At 38.8% G+C, this 23,877-nt stretch overlaps 1 protein-coding gene across 3 annotated transcripts in view; it reads right to left on the reverse strand.

Moving 5' to 3' along the window:
* The window catches only part of Tex10 (testis expressed 10), a 38,886-nt gene that overhangs the window by 4,026 nt on the left and 10,983 nt on the right, over positions 1 to 23,877 (reverse strand). For all 3 annotated transcript variants that reach the window (XM_032904325.1, XM_032904333.1, XM_032904339.1), the window contains 8 exons: positions 21,740 to 21,978; positions 21,220 to 21,355; positions 20,558 to 20,733; positions 18,758 to 18,935; positions 14,725 to 14,813; positions 13,774 to 13,907; positions 3,802 to 3,882; positions 2,054 to 2,235 (listed from right to left, as the gene is read on the reverse strand). In XM_032904325.1, the coding sequence (XP_032760216.1) occupies positions 2,054 to 2,235; positions 3,802 to 3,882; positions 13,774 to 13,907; positions 14,725 to 14,813; positions 18,758 to 18,935; positions 20,558 to 20,733; positions 21,220 to 21,355; positions 21,740 to 21,978 (1,215 nt within the window). The remainder of the gene's footprint in view (positions 1 to 2,053; positions 2,236 to 3,801; positions 3,883 to 13,773; positions 13,908 to 14,724; positions 14,814 to 18,757; positions 18,936 to 20,557; positions 20,734 to 21,219; positions 21,356 to 21,739; positions 21,979 to 23,877) is intronic.

The raw sequence follows: 23,877 nt of genomic DNA on the forward strand, positions 1-23,877 counted from the left end.
AAGAAGACCCGAGTCTTCATGCAGAGATTTAAGGCAAGCTATGGAAGAGCACACACTGATTCACAACACAACTGATCCTTAAACAACACAACAACTTAGACTTCTACCCACAAACCAAGTGGCTAGGCCAGTAGCAGATTTTCATTAGTTCAAGAGCCAACTAGACAAAGAAAGGACAGCATCTTCAGGGCTCAGTGGCACACTGTGACCCGAGCTTTGTCAAGCCTGACTTTTCAGCTAGTATCTACGAAATCAAGGATCTCTTGGGCTTGAGTTAGTCTACAGAGCCAGTTCCAGGCTAGCCAGGGCACAAAGTAAGACTTTCTAAAACAAAGAGGTGCTTTAAAAAGAAAAACAAGTTATTACACACATTCAGTTTTCTCCAGTCTAGTCACATAAAGCCAAAGATGTTCCTTTATTTAAAAGCTCCAAAGATCTTTGAAACTTCAGTTTTGTTTTGTTTTGTTTTGTTTTAAGAAAATAAGGCTTCTATTTCAAATGACAAGCAGCAGTAACAAATTAAGTCCTGTGTGGAGATGTTATAAAACCTTAGATAATATTAACATATTCACTATGCATTAGTTCTATGGTATTGCAGTGAAAATACCTATTTTTTAAAAATTGTGTCTTCATTTGGAAAAAATGTGAGCTTAAGTACAAATAGAATAATGGACACGGTCTGGCAAATTCACAGAATAAATACTACATCAAAGGAATTGCAAAGCAAGCCAGACCCAGACCACAGCCTATATCTGTAAACCATGTTCTACTGGAAACAGCCGCATTCGCTTATTTATGTATTTTCTATTGCTGCTTTTACATTATACAGAAGTATGTATATGGCAGAGAGCTCACGGCCCTGAAAACCTGAACTGTTTACTATCTAACCCATTAAAGAGCTCTGCTAAAGCTTACCTTCATACAGAGAATTAAAAGTGAGTAAAACAGAACCAAATGAATCAGCACAAATGATCACAGACAACAATGATAGCCAAAATAAATACAGAAAAGTTAATTATTATCAAGTTTACAGATATAAAGAACAGAAACAATACTGTCCATACATATACACAGAACCACCCACTCAACAGGCCACAATGCCAATCACCACTAAAGTAACAGATACACGCAGAAGAGAACAGGAACTGCAGTGTGGGTCCACACAGATGCGTGGAGCTGCAGTACATGGATGGCTCAGTTTATTACTGTTTTAAGCCATGAAATGTACACAGCCAGCATGCACACTACATTTTCAGCACATTTACAAGTTCAAAGAGAAGACGACATAGGGCACGAAGGTGCACACCTACAGTACTAGCATGTGTGAGACTGATGAACACTCTGAGACTGAGGTCAGCAAGACTGTCTCAAAAAGAAAAAAAAGTGAACAATAAAGTTCAAGGACTAGAAAATGCATGTATCAAAAGATTAACAGAAGGGAAAAGAATGTAATTTTTATTGTTTCCTATTTGCTCACCTGTCTAGAGTTTTTCACTTAAGCCAACAGGTACACCAATAAAAACTTATAAACATGAAAACATGTTTAAACCTACAGTGGAATCTTCCAAACTACCTGTACGTTCTAGCTTAAATAATGCAAAGAAGTACAAGTACTAACTACAGTCACTAGCATTTTAACACTTCTTAAATCCAACAAGTTAGAATTCTGCTCCGGCTATGTCTAACGAAGCCTCAAATAACACACACACACACACACACACACACACACACACACACACACACACACACACACACGCACACTATACTAACAGTTCATTCACTTTAGAGTAGAATTTTTTGCTCTGGTAGACCTATAATGATGCTTATAAAAGCTTTCCAGCAGCTCTGTAATACCATCTGACTTTCCAAATCTGTAGCTTAATGAAATAAAAAACCCCTATGAGTTCTTGCTACATTAAAAAGATGAATAAAAACAACACTACCTAAGCATATTCAAGCCCACTGAGTGAATTTAAATTAGTTCTAAAATCTAGTTCCCCTTCATTCTTATTTAAGGAGGAAACAAAAGGTTGAAAAGAAAAATACACATTACCTCTTTTTGAGATGCTCTGCTTCCCCTTTCTCTAGAGTAAGCAGGAAATAAAGAAGGCTGTAGCAACAAGAAGCCAGGAAGGGCAGGAGAGCTTCATTAACTACACACGTGTGATCCAGGAGCTTACACATCACTCCAAATATACAGCCAGCCGTGCTGTCAGGGATGACAGTCAACCCAACCTGAGTGCGGAAAAGTGAGATTCATTAGCTAATGTGGCAGGCAGGCGGGCGGGGGCGGGGTGGACGCCACTTTACATTAGAGTCATGTAGTTCAGCTACTTGCTGCACTTGAAGGCCAATTTTCCTCTAAGAATTTAATTCCCAAATAAAACTACTTTGCATGAAGAAATAACTTTTTTGTGTATGGCAATGAAAATTAAAACGAGAGCTCAGGAACTCACACATGTAAGCAAGTGTTCTAGCACAGAGCCAGGCCTGAGAAGTGTCACTGATAACAATCAATGCACTACCTCCTTTTCATGGAGGAAGCACCTAGAAGATTCAAGCATGACAGCCTCTATCACTGGTCAGAAATAACTATTTCAAGGACTGCTTCATGTATCACACCCAAAGAAAGTCACAATCCTAACAATCATAGCTATGTACAACTATCCAAACCAGAACTCTGTTCACTAGTTCCCACCCTTCTACTCTGTATTCTTTTTTTTTTTTGGTTCTTTTTTTCGGAGCTGGGGACCGAACCCAGGGCCTTGCGCTTCCTAGGCAAGCGCTCTACCACTGAGCTAAATCCCCAACCCCTTTACTCTGTATTCTTAAATGCAGAGTCATTTAGTCGTCTCCTGATCTTTAGCAATGTAGACACAAGAAGAGGGATTAGTAAGTGATATTATTTATATATTAACATTAAGCCACTCACTGGAAAGAAACCCAGAAGCCTGAAAAGGTTTGTTATGGTATGCTCACTCACTCATCTCGACCACGGGAATGCACTGCACTGTCACTAAGGCTGAACACAATCCACAATTGCACAGACAGACGGGGACCTCCTCTAAAGGGTAATTTGAAAAGAGGGGCCAAGACTAACTGGGATGTAGCCCTTTCCCACAACAAATGTGGGCACATGAAAGCAAAACCCTGTGATTGGCGGCAGAGAAGGAAAAATAAGCACACATCTTTGACTATAAGAGAGTAAGAGCTAGAAGTGTGACAGCAAGGAAAGGGACTTAGAATTAACAGTGCATTCTCTTCCAACTCCAGGGAAACCTGACCTTAAAGGAGGAAGAGGGTGATGGAAATGACTCTAAGATTAGTCAAAGTGAATCCCCAGAAAAATTCATTTTAATGTTATAATTAAACATACTCCAAAACCAAACCTATATCACAATATAAACATTAGAAGAAGTTTAAAGACCTAGTGAGGGCATACAAATGTGAATTTACGGGTTGGAAGACAAGTCCATGTCAAAGCTGAACCCACTGCCTCCAATGACTAAGCCTTTAATGTCCCTACTTTGAACCACAATCTACTGGATCCCAAACACACTCATTGACATTAACTCAGCAATGACTGGGTTTTAATTCTCAGGTCCCTTATTTCACAAATACAGAAAATAAGGTCTTAACAAAAAGAACGCACGCCACCCTCCACTCACTCCCAACAGCACCCTCTCAGTTAAATTAGCAACAGCCAGCAAAAGTTCTTACCACTTCATGCCATAAGATGACAGATAAATTTCATTTTACTTAAGAAAACAAACAAACAAACACAAAATTAAGGATATTTACCAAATGCTTACTGATGGCACTTTGCATGATGTCAAAGCTCTGACTTCGGGCAGGAATAACCAATAAACTGTGACAAACTGCCTGTCAAAAAAAAGAGAAAAACAGTAACTGCATCATGGCATTTAAGAACACAAGTTCAACACAATTTTTAAAGCAACTTTATATATCAATAGCAAACATAACAAAACCTTGATTTTGTAGATGCATATAACAAGGGTCAAACAGACATCACACACACAATACAACATCTATGAAGTATATATAAAAACATCTATATCTTCTTAGCTTAGGAAGATGGAGACTATATTTCTCTTAATTGCTACAACACAAAGGCCCAAAGTGTAGGATCAAATACTTAACAACAGCACTGTAGTTACTTAGTAGAAAATGCATGCCACAAAAGCCAGCCCAGCTGTTCCAACAGCACCACCACATTTCTCCTCACTCTTCATTTCCTCAAACCACAGAAGCTACACCATCCAGAACCCCAGAGGCCACACCAGTTCCCAGAACTTCAGAGGCAACACGAAACACCACAAACCCCAGAGTTCACACAGGCCATCAAAACCTCAGCAGAAACACCCTACTGAACCTGAGGACTCGCTGTTTCACCAGAACCACATGCCACTCAGGCCAGAAGACCAGAGGAGAAACAGAAACCAAGAAACGAAAATCCATCCAACAAAAATAAACTCAGAAACCAGCACCTAAACCTACAATTACCACAAACCCAGGCCTAAAGGCCTGCACAGAACACGACAGCTAGGGAAGGGAACGTGGCACCAACAGACCACCCACACACCACAGCAAGCCCTGGATACTCTAACACAGCTGACCACAGGAAAATGATCTTAAATCAATCTTATAAAGATGACAGAGGCCCTTAAAAAGGAAATGAATAAATCCCTTTGGAAACATGCGCACCACACACACACAAACACAAAAACGGGTGAAGAAAATGAATAAAAACTATCCAAGACCTGAAAATGGAAATATAAGCAATAAATCTAGGTAACTACAGATACAAGCATAACCAACAGAACAAAAGAGATGGAAGGAAGAATGGCATGGAACAGAGATATGATAGAAGAAATTGCCACATAGGTCAAAAAAGTGTTAAATTTGAAAAGTTCCCAACACACGCCACCCAGGAAGTCTGGGACACTGTGCACCCTATGAACAGGAATAGAAGATGAAGACTCCCAGCTCAAAGGTCCAGAAAGTATTTAAAAAAAAAGAAAAAAAAAAACTCATACAAGAAACTACTAACCCAAAGGAGGAGATATCTATAAATCAGAAACTTCTAAAACACCAAATAGATGGGACCAGAAAAAAATTCTGCTGCCACATAATAATCAGAACAAAGACAAAATATTAAAATCTGCAAGGGAAAGGGGCCAAATACCATATAAAAGCACATCTATTAGAATTATACCTGATGTTTCAATGAAGACTCCAAAAGCCAGAAGGGCCTAGACAGATATTCTTCAGACTGAAAGAGACCACAGATGCCAGCCCAAACTAGTATACTAAGCAAAACTTTCATTCACCATAAATAGAGAAAACAAGATATTGAAAGGCAAAGTCAATTTAAACAGTATCTATCTATCCATAAATCCACAACTACAGATAGCACTAGAAGGAAAACTACAATGACGTTAACTGCACCCATGAAAACACAGGAAATAATCACACCAGCAAAACCAACAAAGGGAAACAATGTCAATCTCTTCACCACCACCACCACCACCAACACCACCACCACCACTACCACCACCACCACCACCACCACCACCACCAGGAATTCGAAATCACTGGTCATTTCTCTCTCAATGGACTCAGTTCCCCTACAAAGACAAAGGCTAGCAGAACGGATGGGAAAACAGGATCCATCCTTCTGCTGGATACAAACACCATCTCAACATCAAAGATAGACATCACATCAGAGTAAAGGGTTGGAAAAAGATTTCCCAAACCAATGAAACCAAGAGGCAAGCTGGTATAGCCATTCTAATAATTAACTAACAAAATACTTTCAACCAAAAATTAATCAAAAGCAATGGCGAAGGACAAATCCACCAAGATGAGGTCTCAATTCTGAACATCTATGCCCCAAACACAAAAAGCACCCACATTTGTAAAAGAAACTTTATGAAAGCTTAAATCACATATTGAACCCCACACAATAATATTGGGAGATTTCAACATCCATCCTCACCAATAGACAGGTTATCCAGACAAACACTAAACAGAAATTAAAAAAAAAAAAAAATCTGGTTAGGTGGAAACTTCTAGTTTCTTTGGTAAGTCATTTATGACAAAAGATGTTTTGCTGGGGCACACAGGTAAAAGGATGTCTCACTAAAGTAGACACGTGAAAGAATGTTTTCCTGAAGCAGACCCAGGTGAAAGGATGTTTTGCTATAGCGGACACTTGAAAGGACTCTTGAGGAAGGAGTGTAAATCTGACCTCACAGTCAGTGGAGACAAGCACTGAGCATCGGTTAGGTTTACTCCACCTTGCTACTCTTCACTAACTACACACATGTATTGGTTTGCCTTACACAGGATTATTGAGCCCCATTTGTGGTAACTCCACCACTGAAAGAAACTTGCCAAATAAAGTGCTTGTGCTTATGAGGTTCTTGGACTTGCTGCTGCTTCAGTGCCCTTGGGGGTGGTTGGTGAGCCTAGCAATTTTTTCAGGATTTAACTACAGCTGCTAGTTTGTGCATGATGTCTGCCTGCTGAGAAGACTGGACTGAAGCAGCTGATTCTTATTTGGTATTTGCTAGAGGACTGAACTGATGACAGAGAAGATTGAGCTTCCCTCAATGAAGAGATCCACTTCCCCCACATCCTAATAACATTTCTCTTCCACTGCCTCTGGTAGGTGGTGAGCAAGGGGAGAGGTTGAACATTAAAAGTAAGTTGCAAACACTTTATGCCTACACATGAGAGTTGAGATGAGGCAAAAAATCAACTCTAAAAATGGAAAATCTAGAAAAGAGGTAACTACGGATGCAAGCATCAACAACAGAATATAAGAGATAGAAGAGAGAATCTCAGGCATAGAAGACACCTTAGAAGAAGATATCAACACACCAGCCAAAGAAAATTCAAAACAGAAAAAAATACTAACCCAAAACATCCAGGAAATCCAGGACACAATGAAAAGACCAAACCTAGGAATAATAGGAATAGAAGAGAACAAAGATTCCCAGCTCAAAAGGACCCAAAAATGTCTTCAACAAAATCATAGAAGAAAACTTCCCCAACCTAAACAAAGAGATGGTCATAAATATACAAGGAGCCTATAGAACCCCAAATAGTATGAAAAGGAAAAGAAAAATCCTCTCATCACATAATAAATGTACAGAACAAAGAATATTAAAAGCTGTAAGAGAAAAAGGCCAAGGAACATATAAAGGCAGACCTATCAAAATTACACCAGACAACTAAACAAAGACCTTAACAGCCATTAAGAGCCTAGACAGAGGTTATGCAGACCCTAAAAGAACACAAATACCAGTCCAGGCTACTGTACCCTGCAATACTCTCAAACATCATAGAGAAAACAAAATAGTCCATGACAAAACCAAATTTAAACAATATCTACCAATCCAGCCCTACAGAGGATTCTAGAAAGAAAACTCCAACACAAGGAAGACACCTACACCAAGGAAAAAACAAGATATAAATGATCTCACAACAAAACCAGAAGGAGAGAATCACATACATTTAATGCTACCCACAACAACAAACATAACAGGGACTAAGGATCATCCATCTCTAGTAGCTCTCAACTCAACTCCCCGATAAAAAGACACGAGCTAACAGACTGGAGACACAAGCAGAATCCAGCATTTTGCTGCATACAAGAAACACACCTCAATGACAAAGGGCACTACCTCTGAGATAAAGGCTGGACAAAAAGTCTTCCAAGAAAACGGTCCCAAGAAATAAGCTGGAATTGCCATCCTAATATCCAATAAAATACTTTCAACCAAAAGTTATCAAGCGTGATGAGGAAGGACACTTCATATTCATCAAAGGAACAATCCACCAAGATAAAGTCTCAATTTGAACATCTATGCTCCAAATGCAAGGGCACCCACATGTATAAAAGAAACTTTACTAAAGCTCAAAACATATACTGAACCCCATACATTAATAATGAACCCCATTCTCAGCAATGGACAGGTCACTGAAACAGAAAATGGTGACACAGTCAAACTAATAGAGGTTATGAACCAAATGATTTTAACAGATATATACTGAACATTTCACCCTAAAACAAAAGAAAATACCTTCTTCTCAGCACCTCATGGTACCTTTTTCAAAATTGACCATATAATCGGACACAATACAAGCCTCAACAGATACAAGAAGACTGAAATAATACCAGGCATCCTACCATATCACCACGGACTAAGGCTAGACTTCAATAACAACAAAATCAACAAAAAAAGCCACATACCATGGAGACTGAACAACTCTCAACTCAATGAAGAAATAAGGAAATTAAAGACCACTTAGAAGTCAATGAAAATGAAAGCACAATAACCCAAACTTCCAGGACACAGTGAAAGCAGTGCTAAGAGGAAAACTCAGAGCCCTGAGTGCTCTCCTGAAGAAATTGAAGAGATCCTATACCAACAACTTAACATCACGCCTAAAAGCCCTATAGTAAAATAAGCAAACAAACACACCCAAGAGGAGTGGAAGGCAGGAAATAGTTAAACTCAGGGCAGAAATCAACCAAATAGAAACAAAAAGGAGGATGAAAATAAAAAAATAAATAAATAAATAAATAAATAAATAAATAAATTAAATAAATAAATACATCAACAAAACTAAAAGCTGGTTCTTTGAAAAAAAAAAAAAGAATCAACAAGACAGATAAACCCCTAGACAAACTAAAAGTCACAGAGAGAGAGAGAGAGAAAGAGAATGAGAGAATATTCAAAATAAGAAATGAAAAGAGACATAACAGAAATAATCAGATCCTACTACAAAAGCCTATACTCAACTGAAAAAATGTAGATGAAATGGATGATTTTCTAGATAGATACCACATACCAAAGTTAAATCAAGAGAAGGTAAACTTTCTAAACAGGCCCATATCCTGTAAGGAAATAGAAGTCATTAAAAACCTCTTAACCAGGGGTTGGGGATTTGGCTCAGTGGTAGAGCGCTGCCTAGGAAGCGCAAGGTCCTGTTCGTCCCCAGCCCCAAAAAAAAAAAAAAAAAAAAAAAAAAAACCTCTTAACCAAAAAAAAAAACATAGGGCCAGATGGCTTTAGCACAGAATTCTACCAGACCTTCAAAGAAGAGCTAAGACCACCCCTCCTCAAACTACTCCATAGAACAGAAACAGAAAGCACACTACCTACTTCATTCTATGAAGCCACAAACACTCTCGATACCTAAACTACACAGGGACCCAACAAAGAAATCTTCAGACCAATTTTATTTATGAATATTGATTGAAAATGTTCAATAAAATTCCCAAAAACTGAATCCAAGAACACATCGAACCATCGTTCACAATGACCAAGTAGGCTTTACCAGGGATGCAAGGCTGGTTCAATATACAAAAATCCATTAACATAACCCACTATATAAACAAACTAAAAGAAAAAACATCACATGATCACCTCATTAGATGCTGAAAAAGCATTTGACAAAATCCAACAGCCCTTCATTTTTAAGTCTTGGAAAGATCAGGAATTCAAGGCCTTTGCCTAAACATAGCAAAAGCAATATACAGCAAACCAATAGCCAACATCAGAACCCCTACAGCTGATAAATAACTTCAGCAAAGTGGCTGGATATAAAATTAACACAAACAAATCAGTAGTCTTCCTTTATAGAAATGATAAATGGGCTGAGGAAGAAAATAGGGAAACAACACCCCTCACCATAGTCACAAATAAAATAAAATACCTTGGAGTAACTCTAACCAAATAAGTGAAAGATCTGTATGACAAGAACTTCAAGTCTCTGAAGAAAGAAAATTAAGAAGACCTCAGAAAACGGAAAGATCTCCCATCCTCATGGATTGGTGGGAATAATAGTAAACATGGCCACCCTACCAAAAGCAATCTACAGATTCAATGCAAATCACATGACCATCTCATTAGATGCTGAAAAGAATCCCCATTCAAATTCTAACAATTCTTCAAAGACATGAGAAGAGCAATTCTCAACTTCATATGGAAAAACAAAAAACCCAGGATAGCAAAAACAATTCTTAACAATAAAAGAACTTCTGGGGGAATCATGATCCCTGACCTCAAGGTATACTACAGAGCAATAGAAAAAAACATGGTACAGAGACAGACAAGTGATCTGATCAATGGAACAGAATTGAAGACCCAGATATAAACACACACACACACACATACCCATGGACATTTTGATCTTTGACAAAGAAGCCAAAAATATACAATGGAAAAAAGAAAAGCATCTTCAAAAAATGGTGCTGGCCTAACTGGCAGTTTATTTAAAAAAATGAAAATAGATCCATATTTATCACCCTGCACAAAGCTCAAGTCCAGCTGGATCAAGGACTTCAACATAATACAAGATACACTGTATCTAATATTAGAAAAAGTGGGAAAGAGCCTTGAACTCATTGGCACGAGGGGGAGGGGCAGAACCCCAATGGCTCATGCTCTCAGATCAAGAATTGATAAAGGACCTCATGAAACTGAAAAGCTTCTGTAAGGCAAAGGAAATAATCAATAGGACAAATCAGTGTAACCTACAGATTGGGACAAAAATCTTCACTAACCCCACATCTGATAGAGGGCTAATATCCAAAATACCTAGAGAACTCAAGAAACTAACCGCCAAAAAACCAAATAACCCAATCAAAAAATGGGGTATAGAACTAAACACAGAATTCATGACAGAGGAATCTCTAATAGCCAAGAAGCACTTGATGAAATGTTCTAAGTCCCTAGTCATCAGGGAAAATGTAAATGAAAACAGCCCTGAAATTCCCACCATACCATGATGAGAATGGCTAAAATCAAAACCTCAGGTAACAGCACATATTGTCAAGGATGTAGAGAAAGAGAACACTCCTCCAGTGTTGGTGAGATTGCAAAGTGGTACAATAATTCTGGAAATCAATCTGGAGGTTCCTCAGAAAATTGGAAATGGATCAACTTTAAGACCCAGCTATACCACTCTTGGGCATACACCCAAAAGATGCCCCACCATGTTGCCATAAGGGCACATGCTCCACTATGTTCATAGTGGCCTCATCTGTGATAGTCAGAAGCTGGAAACAACCCAGATGTCCCACAACAGGAGAATGGATACAGAACATGTGGTTCATTTACACAGTGGAATACTATTCGGCTATAAGAACAAGGACATCATGAACTTTGCAGGCAAATGGATGGAACTAGAAAATATGATCCTGAGTGAGGTATCTCAAACCCAAAAGGACATACAAGTTATGTTCTCACTAATAAGTAAATATTAGCCAAAAAAAGTACAGAATACACAGGACACAATACACAGATTAACTCAAGAAAGTTAACAAGTCAAAGGGCTCAAGTGAGGATGCTTCAATCCCACTTGAGAGAAGAAAATAATCACAAAAGGCAGAGGGAGGGAGAGATCTGGGCGGGAGAGGAGAGCGGGAGGGGCAGAGGAGGAGTGAAGACCCAACAGCCAGCAGAATGGACAGAAATATACAACCTCAGGAGTTGGGAGGTGGGGTGACCCTCGAAAATGTACCAGAGACCTTGGAGGTGAGAGAATCTCAAGACTCAAAGGGAGGGACCTTAGATGAAATGCCCAACACTGGAGAGAGGTAACTTGTAGAATCTACATCCAGTATAAAGGTAGGACATCAAGTGGAAAGTTAGGGTTGCCATCCCACAGTCAAAAACTCTGACCCAGAATTGATCCTGTCTAAAAGAACTGCAGGGACAAAAGTGGAGAAGAGTCTGAGGGAAAGGAGGCCCAGTGACAGCCCAAATTGGGATCCAGCTCAAGGGAAGGCTCCAAGGCCTGACACTATTACTGATACTATAGTGTGCCTACAATCAGGAATCTAGCATGGCTGCCCTCCGAGACTGAGACAGATGCAGATACTTACACCCAACCACTGGACAGAAGTGTGGAACCCCTGTGATTTAATTAGGGAAAGGCTGGAAGAAGTTGAGGAAGAGGGTGTCCCATAGGAAGACCAGTAATCTCAACAAACCTGGACCCTGAGATTTCTCTGACACTGAGTCACTAACTGGGCAGCATACACTAGCTGGTCTGAAGCCCCAAACACATATACAGCAGAGGACTGCCCGGTCTGGCCTCAGTGAGAAAGATGCATCTAACCCTTGGGAGACTTGAGGCCCCAATGGATGAGGTGGCCTTGTGAGGTGGGGATGGGGGTATGTTGGGGCATCCTCTTGGAGATAGGGGAGAAGAAATGGGATGAGGAACTGTCAGAGGGTGGACCAGGAGGGGGATAACAACTGGACTGTTGAAAAAAAATAAAAAAAAGATGATAATAATAAAAAATAAAGATAAAAAGATTTATTTAAAGTTACATGCTTTAGCCTTAGCTTTCCCAAGACATAATCAAGTTCTGAGAATGGGACTCAGCAATCATGAAATAATTCATCCATGTATAAAATTAATGATAAAACAATTACTGAATGAATTGACAAAATTAAAAGGCATGAATTTAAATAATTATTAAAGTAATGTTGGTTTTTCTTAAGATGCGAGTCCCTAGAAAATTATATTACCCTGATGAAGAGAAAACTAAAAGTAGAATTACGGTATGATCCAGCAGCATCACACTGGGAACGATCCACAGGGACAAATACATCATATAATGGTATTTTGCTGTCTCAGTACGTTTTGCTACAGCAGTATCCACAAAAGAAACATTACAAAGTCAACAGGTCTTAACTAATACATAAATGGGTAGAGAAGCTATCTCTCTCTCTCTCTCTCTCTCTCACACACACACACACACACACAAACACACACACACACACACACACACTCTCACTCTCTCTCCCTCTCTCAAAACCCTTAGTAATTATTTATACTTTTGAGTTTGTTCTATTAAAAATCTTTTAAAATAAATTTGCTTTTTAGTATAAAAGATAACCCTTAAAATTCCATGCTAAAACTTGGTTTAGACATATGGTTTCACTGTGTATCTTCACTAATACTGAAACATGCTAGTAAGATTTACACTTGTAAATTTATTAGGTATCAATAGAATTTAGTATTTCTGAAGGTTTAACAAATACTGAGCCTATTAAAGTTTTTGAATGGTCTGTTTTTTAAGATAAAAGGTACAAACTAGGGGCTGGAGAGATGGCTCAGCGGTTAAGAGTACCCGACTACTCTTCCAGAGGTCCTGAGTTCAATTCCCAGCAACCACATGGTGGCTCACAACCATCTGTAAAGAGATCCCATGCCCTCTTCTGGTGTGTCTGAAGACAGCTACAGTGCATTTATATATAATAAATGAATAAATCTTTAAAAAAAAAAAAGGTACAAACTATAAACCAGAATCTGCTTTTAATTAACTAAACAAGATCTGTATGCTTGCTTCAAAACCTAAAAAAAGAATTGGGGTCTTCCTAAGTTTAGCTTTAATAAAACTACATATTAATTAAAAAAAAAAATCAAAGAAACTAGTGAGCAATTTTTTGGTTTAAAAACTCACGTTCAAAAATGCCACCCCACCTAAGTTCTCCCAATAACTAAGTTAAATTCATCCTCTAGCACGAAGATCTTTGTATACATATTCTCCCACTTCAGAACACAGGGGTTTACGGCTACAAACGGCTATCCTCTCCAGCGGAGGACAGCTCTCTACCCTGCTCTGTCTAGCAGCACCTCACACATACACACAGCACACAGCAAGCATTTGTGACTCAAGCAGGACTGCAGAAACGAACAGTTTCTTTCTGGGTGTGCTATTACCTCTGTTATGTCCCAATGGTGCAAGAACTGGTCTATGTCTGTAAGGTAGAGGAGCACAGGGGAAAGTGATGTCTGGATGACATGAGGAACGCCTCGAAGGTTCTGAAGCCAGGCCAGCTCCTCTTTTGAAAACCCTAATGCAGGTGACAAAGAGAGCCAGCTGAAAACAAACCCCAGCAGTAATACATAACCCGCAACAACAGCCCTCCTCTGCCGCCCTGCTGCTCCACATCCTACAGCGTCTTCAGGAGTTAAATCCTAGTAACAAACTGTAAAGCTCACATGAACTACACACGCAAAAGATGTAACCTGACCCAACTTAAAACACAGCAAAAAACACTTTTACCACGCTCACAGGGAGCTTCGCTCTTGATTTCTTTAAAAAAGGGGCATAAAACAGTGATTTTAACAAAGAAAATGAGTGGCCCTCTTAATCCCAGCACTCTGGATTCAGAGGTAGGGGAATCTCTTGAGTTCCAGGCCAACCAAAACTTCACAGGGATGACCTATCTTAGAAAACAAAACAGCAAATGAACACATAAGAGCAACAGCATGCTCCACTCCAATACACAACACTGCATGCTCTTATATAATACGTTGTCAGGGCTTTTCAGTTATTCCTATTTGCTCGAAGTTGTTTATGTGGGGAGAAAAGGGTGGAGTGGGAGGTGGATGCAACTCCAAACTCTGAACATGGATACCTTACCTAACATAATTCTGATGTCCTTCTTAGCTCTATTATTCTTGGTCCAACCCACACAGACAATGAGCCAATGACCCTCTTGATTAATAGTTCTCAAAATGATCAGACTGCCACAGATCCTGCCCAACACGCTCTTTTCACATTCAGACCACCATACTTCCAAGAGCATGGTCTAAAGAAGCTAGTATGTTATAGTCAGTCACATAGCCATGTATTCTTTTTTTAACTTGGCAAGTTAACGTGGCTACCTGTAAGTGTAGAAAATAAGAAGCTGAGATAATCCACGTCAGTCATTAAGCAGTCATTAACCGAGTGGCTCCATCCAGAAAAAGATGATCTACAAGAAACAAAAGAATTATTACCAGTCTGGTTTTAAAGAGTAGAGGGGTCGGGTGGTTAAGAGCATTGGCTGCCTTTCTGCAGGATCCAGGTTCAATTTCCATCACCCACATGGCAGTTCACAACAAACTATAATTCCAGCTCCAGGGGATCCAACACCCTCACACAGCCATACATACAGGCAAAACATTAGAGCATGTAAAATAAATAAACCATGGTTTATTTAAAAAAAAAAAATAGGACCCCAGAGACTAAACCCAGGGCTTCCAAATGCCCTATCACTGTCCCTCAATCCCAGTTCTGCACTTTCCTTTATTGCAAATATATCCATAGTAAACTGTCTTAACTTCATTTATAAGTATTATAGTTAAGAGGTTAAGTATAAAAGTTAAGAGGTATTAACATTTCTAGTTATGTAGTTAACTAGTTATGTAGTTAAAAAGTATAAATGGCCCAACATATATGATACAGCAAAACTTCCATCTGACATTTCAAATTAGTTCCAAAGAGGCAAGAAGTTTTTCATTCTTCTGTGGTTCTACCATTGTGCACTTACTTATCTAACAAAGTCTGACCCTTATCAAGTAAGTATAATGGAGTCTCAGCTTCACGGCTAACCTGAGCAAAAACATCTTAATAAGGCTTTAAAATTTTTATTGTTAAGGACATGACATGTTATTATATTCTGGTCTACCCTGACAACACACAGGAAAGCAGAGGATTTGAAAGGAAAGCAGAGGGGTTGGGGATTTGGCTCAGTGGTAGAGCGCTTGCCTAGCAAGCGCGAGGCCCTGGGTTCGGTCCCCAGCTCCAAAAAAAAAAAAGAAAGGAAAGCAGAATGAGCTGAGTGTGGTGGCATAAATCTGTAAACCCAGTCTTGTGAGGCAGAGGCAGGAAAATCATGGCCTTTCTCTCTTGAATTTTACACTGAATTTTAGAACCTAGTCTCCCTATTTCAAAAGATCAAAGCCCAAAACAAAGAGAAAAGCTAACTATTATGGCAGCTTTAAGTGAGAAATACTTGGTTTCTACTAAAGGACAAGTTACTAGCTAGTTTTTGAATTTTTGAAAACCCCTCAAAGCCAGGCTTCCTTAGGAAAAGTTTGAATGCCAAAAAGCAAAAAGATACAAAAATCAGACCTAACAAGCTCAGATTACAGATTTTTATCAGACAACTGAGTAAATACCAGCCAAAATTAGGCTTTTCTAATTTACCTATATGCCCTTATTTTAACCACTTCTAGAAATGATGCATACCTTAAATCCCAAACCCATTACAAGGGAGGAAAAAAATCCTACATTTGAATTTATTAATATTCTTTAATAGGAGGATGGACACTAAGCATTCTCCTGTGTCAGAGCAACATGTAGATATCCATGGAGGAATAACACAGGAACTCAACATCAAGAACAGAAAGAGGGACAAAAGAGTTAATAGAAAAATCCTCTTATACCCAGTATACACAGGAAGCAATTGTGCCACCCAGTGGCTGGAAATAGAAGGTCCATTTAAAGTTTGACTTGGAAATAAGAAAGTTTGGGTAATATATAATCATGGTCTAGTAGAAGAGGAGCAATACTAACAAACAAACAAACAAAAAACCTCGAGAACTTAAAAATATGTCTGAAGGAACCAGTCAGTCTGAAATTGAACCAGGATGGAATCCAGAGTCTCAGCATATATTCTACCACTGAGCTCCACCCCAGTCCCCAACCCGCTTTTACTGATTATGCATCACTAAGTCAGTCCTGTGGATTAATTCAAATTTCTGACTATCACTACAAAACTTCAGAGAAAAGTTAAGTTAAACAAAGCAAGACTGTTAAACCCACCCTTGACAAAAGCTGGTAAGCTGCAGAGAACTGTAACTGAACATTAAATGTAGTTTCAAGGGACTCAATTTCACGAAGTGTTCAAAAGCTGAACTGAGTCTTAGTGTAGTTAAGGACTAAGTGCCCGCCAATGGACACCATTAAGCAAAAGCACTTCTGATTAAACAGCAGTACTGAACAGAAAAAAAGCTAAAGGCCTAACATTTAATAAAAGCATCACATCAAGGACAGAATTTTTTTCTATTTCTAAGAAAAGCATAGGAAACTATCAATGCTTCAAATTCTTAAAAATATAACCAATTCTAACAAATGAGAAGTAAATACTGAATTTTCAAATATAAAAACATTGTGCATAGGGGTTGCTAGAAAGGTGAGGCAGACAGTTATGAACCATGTTGCAATTCAAAATAGCCAAATGTAAGTTTATGAAAAGCAGCAACTGATAGCTGGGAATGGTGGCACGCACCTCTAATCCCAGTGCCTGGAGGCAGAGGCAGGTGGATCTCTAAGTTAGAGTCCACCTTGGTCTACACAATTCCAGGGCAGCTAGGGCTACAGAGAAATCCTGCCTGTCAGGAGATGGGGGAGATGCTCAATCAATGATTCTAACAAGTGATAGAGGATATTTTCAACACTAGCAATGCCATATTTTTTTAAAGCCAGGGGTGGGAGTGCATGTACACTTTAAATCCCAGTGCTTGAAGGCAGAGGCAAGAGGTTTCAGTGAGTTTAAGGCCAGCCCGGTATATAGCGAGTAGAGAGAGACCCTGTTTCAAAACAAACAAACAACAACAAAAAAAAACAAACAAAAAAAAAGCAAAGCAAAAAAACAAAACAAAAACCTTTGAGAGGAAAAAAATGGCAAAGTCACTGTGGAAGGCAAGGTATTAGTTACGGTTCCTCACAACACTAAGCATCTGAGCTGAAGAGGTTCTCTGTAAAGAGCACTGGCCTAGAGTGTGCATAAACAGAGACAGTACTACACGATCTGCCCATTCCATATCTATGTTACACATAAATAGAGACAGTACTACACGATCTGCCCATTCCATTTCTATGTTACACAGCAAAAATATTGAAAGCAAAGTCTCAAAGAGATACTTGTGCACAAATGTGCAAAGTCTTATTCACAGTGGCCAAATGGCAGAAACAATGCATGTGCCCATTGACAAACTGAAAAATAAATGTAGTATATACATCTGCTGATGGACTATCACAAATAATATCAAAAAAATGAAAAAAAAATTCTCATACACGTTACAATATGATGAACTTTGAGGACAAAATAAAATAAGCCACACAAAACAGTAGAACTGATCTCATCAGTATGAGGCATCTAGAACAGCCCCAAATAATAAAGGCATAAAAGACATTACCTAGAAAATTGGTAAGGGGAGGAAACATCTTGAATCCCCCAGAACAAACGAATGTTAAATGGGCATGGTGACCCACCTGTAACTCTGGCAGAGGCAATCTAGTTCTGGATTTGACTAAGGCCCTGCCTCAATAAATACGGTGGAAGAACAATGGAAGTTGATTCTCAACACCATTCTCAAGACCCCACATGCAACTGGACTTCCCTCCAATGAAAACGCTCCCCCCACACACACACAACATTCATGCATTCTTACCCAAAAGACCTAAACTTACTAAAAAAGGTCCATATCACAACACATATCACTTGAGGTTTTAAGTATAGGATTTTTACCTACAAGCTATTAACCACTTAACTATAACCTCTATTCCAAACCATGGACATATATTACAAAGCAAGAAACTTACATCAGTCTTAATATCAACAAACTGTCTTCAGACAGTAATAGTATTAGCAAAGTTCTCACAGCCACAATAAAAGTAAATGGAGGTGTCCACAGTATGTTACTATAAAAGGCGCTCACCTTTAGTCCTAACATTCTTAAGGCAGAGGCAAGAGGATCTGTTAGTTCAAAGCTAGTGTGATTTACATTATAAGTTCCAGGACAGCCAGGACTATGCAGAGAAACTCTGATCTCAAAAAAATACAAAACAAAAAAGCATTCTGTATTTTTGTCCCTAAGTAAAGAGGGGAGACAGATAATACACTTAAAATACAGCTCATTTCAGTGATACCTCATGTACAGTATCCCAATAAGCGTGCCAGCCAAACTTGAACCGAGTCTTCCCATAATGCAGCACCGACTTAACTGAGAAAGCAAATCAGCAGGCAGAGTGGGCAGAAAATACAAAAGCTGCACCAGACGCTGCTGAGACTCTGCAGGAAGAACTACCACAGCGCCTTCTTGAGGATCTAGTGGGGTAGGTAAATATGAAAGTCAACCATAAAAGATACACAAACCAGATTTAATTATTAAAGCAGCTTGATTACTGATCCAGTGAATTAAATGTTGACAAATTATGTTTAACTCCAATTTTAACAATTTACATACAATAGTTTTCACCAGGCATAGTTTACTAAACTATTGGGCATAATCATTTATTTAAGTCTTCTCATACTATCAATTTTATAACATCCAAAGGTTCATAGAAATATTTTTTGAAAAATAATCTGATGGGGGATGAAAAAAAGATTAAAAACAAAGCACAAGGTTGGGGATTTAGCTCAGTGTAGAACACTTGCCTAGTAAGTGCAAGGCCCTGTTCTGGGTCCCCAGTTCTCAAAAAAAAACAAAGCACAATAGTAAATACAAGCATTTTCACTAAAAATAATTACATGTATCTAATTTAACACAACATGTTTGCTCCATGTGTGTACACATCTACACAGCCATGCTCAGTATTTCGAAGCACAGCCCATAAACCATGGAAATGTTCACAAGTGGCATGTTAATACAATGGAACACCACTCAGCAATAGTAAAGAATAAGGTACTAATACTTGTAGTAACATTTATAAACCCTCACACTACTGTGCTAAGAGGAAGAAGCCAGACACGAAGACCTTAGATTATAATCCTCATTTTAAAAGTGTCCAAAGGGTCTGGAGAGAAGGCTCAGAGGTGAAGAGCTTATGCCTGCTCTTCCAGAAGACCAGATCGAGTAGTTCCAGGGAGATCTGAGGCTTCTGGCCTCCAAGAGCACCTGTATTCACAGGCATAAACCTAACATAGACACATAATTAAAAATAACTTTAAAAAGTCCTTTTAAAAATCCAGAATAGGCAAATCTATAGACAAAAAAATATAACTGTCAGGAGCTTAAGTAAAGAAGGATTAAGAGATGGGATGACTAATGAAAACAGGGTCTTTTGGGAGCGAAGAGAATGTTCTAGAATTATGTAGTAGTAATGAAACCACCTTAGAAACCTATTTAGGAATTACTGAATTACACGCTATAAAATCATAAAACTTACAATATATGATACACATCTTAATAAATATGTTACATTTACTTTATAAATATATGTGCCAATAAGCTTTTATCAATATTTTTCAAAATACTAAATAGTAAGTCAGTTTTAGAGATGAATAGAATATTAGTACAGGAGTTATCTAAGACATGATTAAATAACACAAGAACTATCTTGCCATCAAAGCATCAGAAGGATTTTCAAAGTACTTTATTAGTTAAATTTTTGAAATTTTAATGTTAACTCAAGAAGCAAAATGTTAACTTGGGCATAAAATGTACTCAAGGCAGAGAGAGAGGGAGATCTCAAGTATGAGGGACTTAAACTACATTGTGAGACCCTGTCCCAAACAAACACACCCTCTAAGCAACAACAACACTATTAGGGAGAATATACAAGGTAAAAACTATTCTAATACACTTAAACTTACTGTTTAGTATTTCGAGTAACTTAACCTAATGAGAATCAAAAGAAAGGCAAATATTAAAAACTCCCAACTCCCCTTTAACATCCCTTTTCCTTGCTGGACTAGATCAAGGCTGACCTCCAGCAGTCAATGCTCACCATAAATTCGGAGAGCAGCAGCTTGTAAGTTTTTCAGTAAGTCCTTATTTGCTTGTGATGCAGCAGTATGAATAATATCAATCAGCTGTGTGGACAGCTCAGGGTTTCGGGAGCCAAGGTAAGAGAGCTGCAATGGTAAGCCGGCCAGCCAACGGGACAGCACTCTGCTTCGGTATCTTAGAAGGCCAAGGAAAAACAAGATAAAATGTTAATATATAAACATGAGAAGGTTAACTTAAACCAAACCAATCTTTTTTCTATTTAAAAGTAGTGATACACAAATAACACATTTATTTCAGCATTTGAAAGTAAGATGCTAGTGTCCCTTTTGTAGCAGTTCTGCTCAATAAATTAAGAAACTACTTAATTTTTAAATGAAAATGGACACCAGTTAGATCTGTGTGAGCTGGTTAGCATGTGTTTGCTACTATACAATATAAGAAACAAACAGATGCACTTGTATGTTGCTCCCCTACAAAATTACTTCAGCCTTGCATTAGTCTGTTCAGATATGGGTATAGTTTCCAGGATGAAGAGCTTTTGATAAAAATTTGTATTACTTCTTGAATACGACGAATAAAACTTTCTCCAAAGACTTAATCACATTGAAATACACAGGCTACCAAATAACAAAAAATTAAGGGTAAATATAAAATCTTTACCTCAATCTGTAAGATCTCAGTTCTTCTTTCTGATAGATCTTACTGAAAAATTTGATTAACAAAGTCCTAACTGGAAGAAGCAGGCCCCTCTGTTGATAGAGTGCATAAACTGCCTTAATGAGATTCTCTGTAGCATCTGAGGACAGAAAGAAACCAACTCTGCATGTGAACAGACACTCCTTCCACATGCACAGCATTTCTACTTCGTTCCTGGGGCAAAGCTGTCTTAGACACAAGTGATGATGATTATCACATTAGCAACAGGTGATACAAAAGTCAAAGCAACCACTTCAAAACCAACCCAATTTCAAGCTAGATAGTAGAGGTATAAACACATCCAAGAAGGTAGACATCTTTACCAGTTTGCTTCAGAATGGGACCACTCCAAGAGAGTAGTCAGATAGCTCTGTAATGCTTAGGACAGCTGCCTTTTAACAGCTTGAATGTAACCAGCACAACTACAGAGGGACGGCAAACGCCATTTATTCCAGACCGAGAGCTCCTCTCCTGCACCACTTACCTCTGTTTGGTTGCATCTGGATTAGCCTCCACGAGACTCCAAGCAATCTGTTTAGCTGTTTACTGTTCAGTCTAGCGCCACCTTTAAGGGTCTCTGTCACAAATTTCCTTATTGTTTCTATCCAACTGGAATCATTCTGTAAAGTTGAGGCATTTGCCAGCGAGACCATGATATCAGACAGCGTTAAGTTCAGTAAAAGATGATCTACATTATTGGAGAGAACTGTGCAATGCTTGATGCTAAAAACAAAACAAACACACATAGAGATCTATAAACCACACCTGCTTTCAGCACTTAAAACAGTCCTATCAATAAAGGGGTTTTTTCTTATAAAATTTATAATTTCCAAGCTGACAGAGCACTGGGCAACTTTAGGCCATAGTTCTGTACATGGGTCTGTAAAAGGACCTAAATTAGAGCACCTATGGCACTGGTCATTACTGCACTAGTGTTCCACGGAGGGCAAATGGCCATACCTACCTAACATGACATTAGAATCTTAAGACTTTCTACAAGACTTGTTAAGACTGAAAAATCCTGGGGTTGGGGATTTAGCTCACTGGTAGAGCACTTGCTAGGAAGCGCAAGGCCCTGGGTTCAGTCCCCAGCTCCAAAAAAGAACCAAAAAAAAAAAAAAAAAACCTGAAAAATCCTAACTCCAAGATTTTTTTAAAGCAAGTATTTGTATTTGGTGAGACATTAAAGTAGTATCTACACTTACTTTATTTCAAACTAACCAGGTTTTAAAGAAACCACAAATTTCTTGACATAATTTGCCTTTTCATGCATAAAATAAAGGAAGTGTGATGCGCTCTTTTAATCCCAATATTTGGTTATCTTTTTTGGGTTCAAAGAACAGTATAGTTCATATAGTGTTCCCACAACCAGGGCTGCAAATCAGTATGTATGACCCTGTCTCCAAAATAAATACTAAAATTCAAAAACATGAGTTGGTCCCAACAGCATGAGAGAGGGAAAGCTGACCCTGGCCTTCACAACTGCAGCATCGGGTAAGCTAGACAGGAAAGTACTGGAGAGCTCACGCTCACGGTATGGGAAAGAAAGCAGTCAGGCTAACCAACTCAGCTACCACCCACCTTAACCTCTACCTCATTTATGAAGCTGCCAGTGTGCAGATCCAAAGCTGCCGGATCTCTCTGACATAGGGCAACAACAGGATATCTGAAAGAAGTCCTGGTGAGGTTCCAGTACTGATGGTGCAGCAGAAGTCAAAGGCCTCAAACAAACCAATGACTCAATTCAATGAACATTTACAAGTGAAGATATGTGGACAAAGGGTATACTGTGGGACACACTATGACATACTACGGCTTCCATGACAAGATATTTTTTTTATTTTGAGAGAAGGGAAGTTGCAGTGGGGAGGGCAGATACAAAGGGATGGGGAGATCAGTGGGATTAGGGTACATGATGCGAAATTCAAGAGTCAATAAGTTTTGAAAATGTAAAAGACATTGATCCAAGTAGGGAATGATCTAATTTTATAATCCGCGTAATAAAATCATTTCATTTGTTTCCACCGAGTAAAACACATTCCTTTCAAATGTGGACATGGAGGCCCAAGTGCATCAGGTGTCTCTCCTTGAAGGTGCTTCAATTTGTTTCGTTTTGTTTTGTTAAATTTGTTTATGTTGTTCATGTGTGTGGGCACACAGGTGTCATACTTACAGAGGTTAGAGGACTGCTTGTAAGGGTTTAATTTCTCCTTCTACAATTTGTGTCTTGGGGATCTGGGATCTAACTCAGGTGTTTACCCACTGACCGAACCGCCGTTCTGGCCATTACACCTCTCTCCTTGAGGCAAGATCTTTCACTGGACCTCAAAACTCATGGCATCAGCTCCTAACTGGACCCTGACATATTTGCTTAAGACTTAAGTAAACTCATCAGGAAAGCAAAGAATGTGCTTTAAAATACCTTTTCTCTACTACAATAATCTGTTCACATACAATAAGCCAGGTATGTAGTGGATTCATAAGAAACTGAATCAATGACTGATTAATTCTAAGCAAAGACCTTGACCTCTGCTCAAGGCCTCAGTGCTTCTCCAACCTGTCCTGTCCTTTGACACATTCAAGGGTGTTCTGACAGATATTAAGTTCCCTTTCGAGTGCTTG

The sequence above is a fragment of the Rattus rattus genome, chromosome 1 (assembly GCF_011064425.1).
Source record: "Rattus rattus isolate New Zealand chromosome 1, Rrattus_CSIRO_v1, whole genome shotgun sequence".
NCBI classification, from domain to species: Eukaryota; Metazoa; Chordata; class Mammalia; order Rodentia; family Muridae; genus Rattus; species Rattus rattus.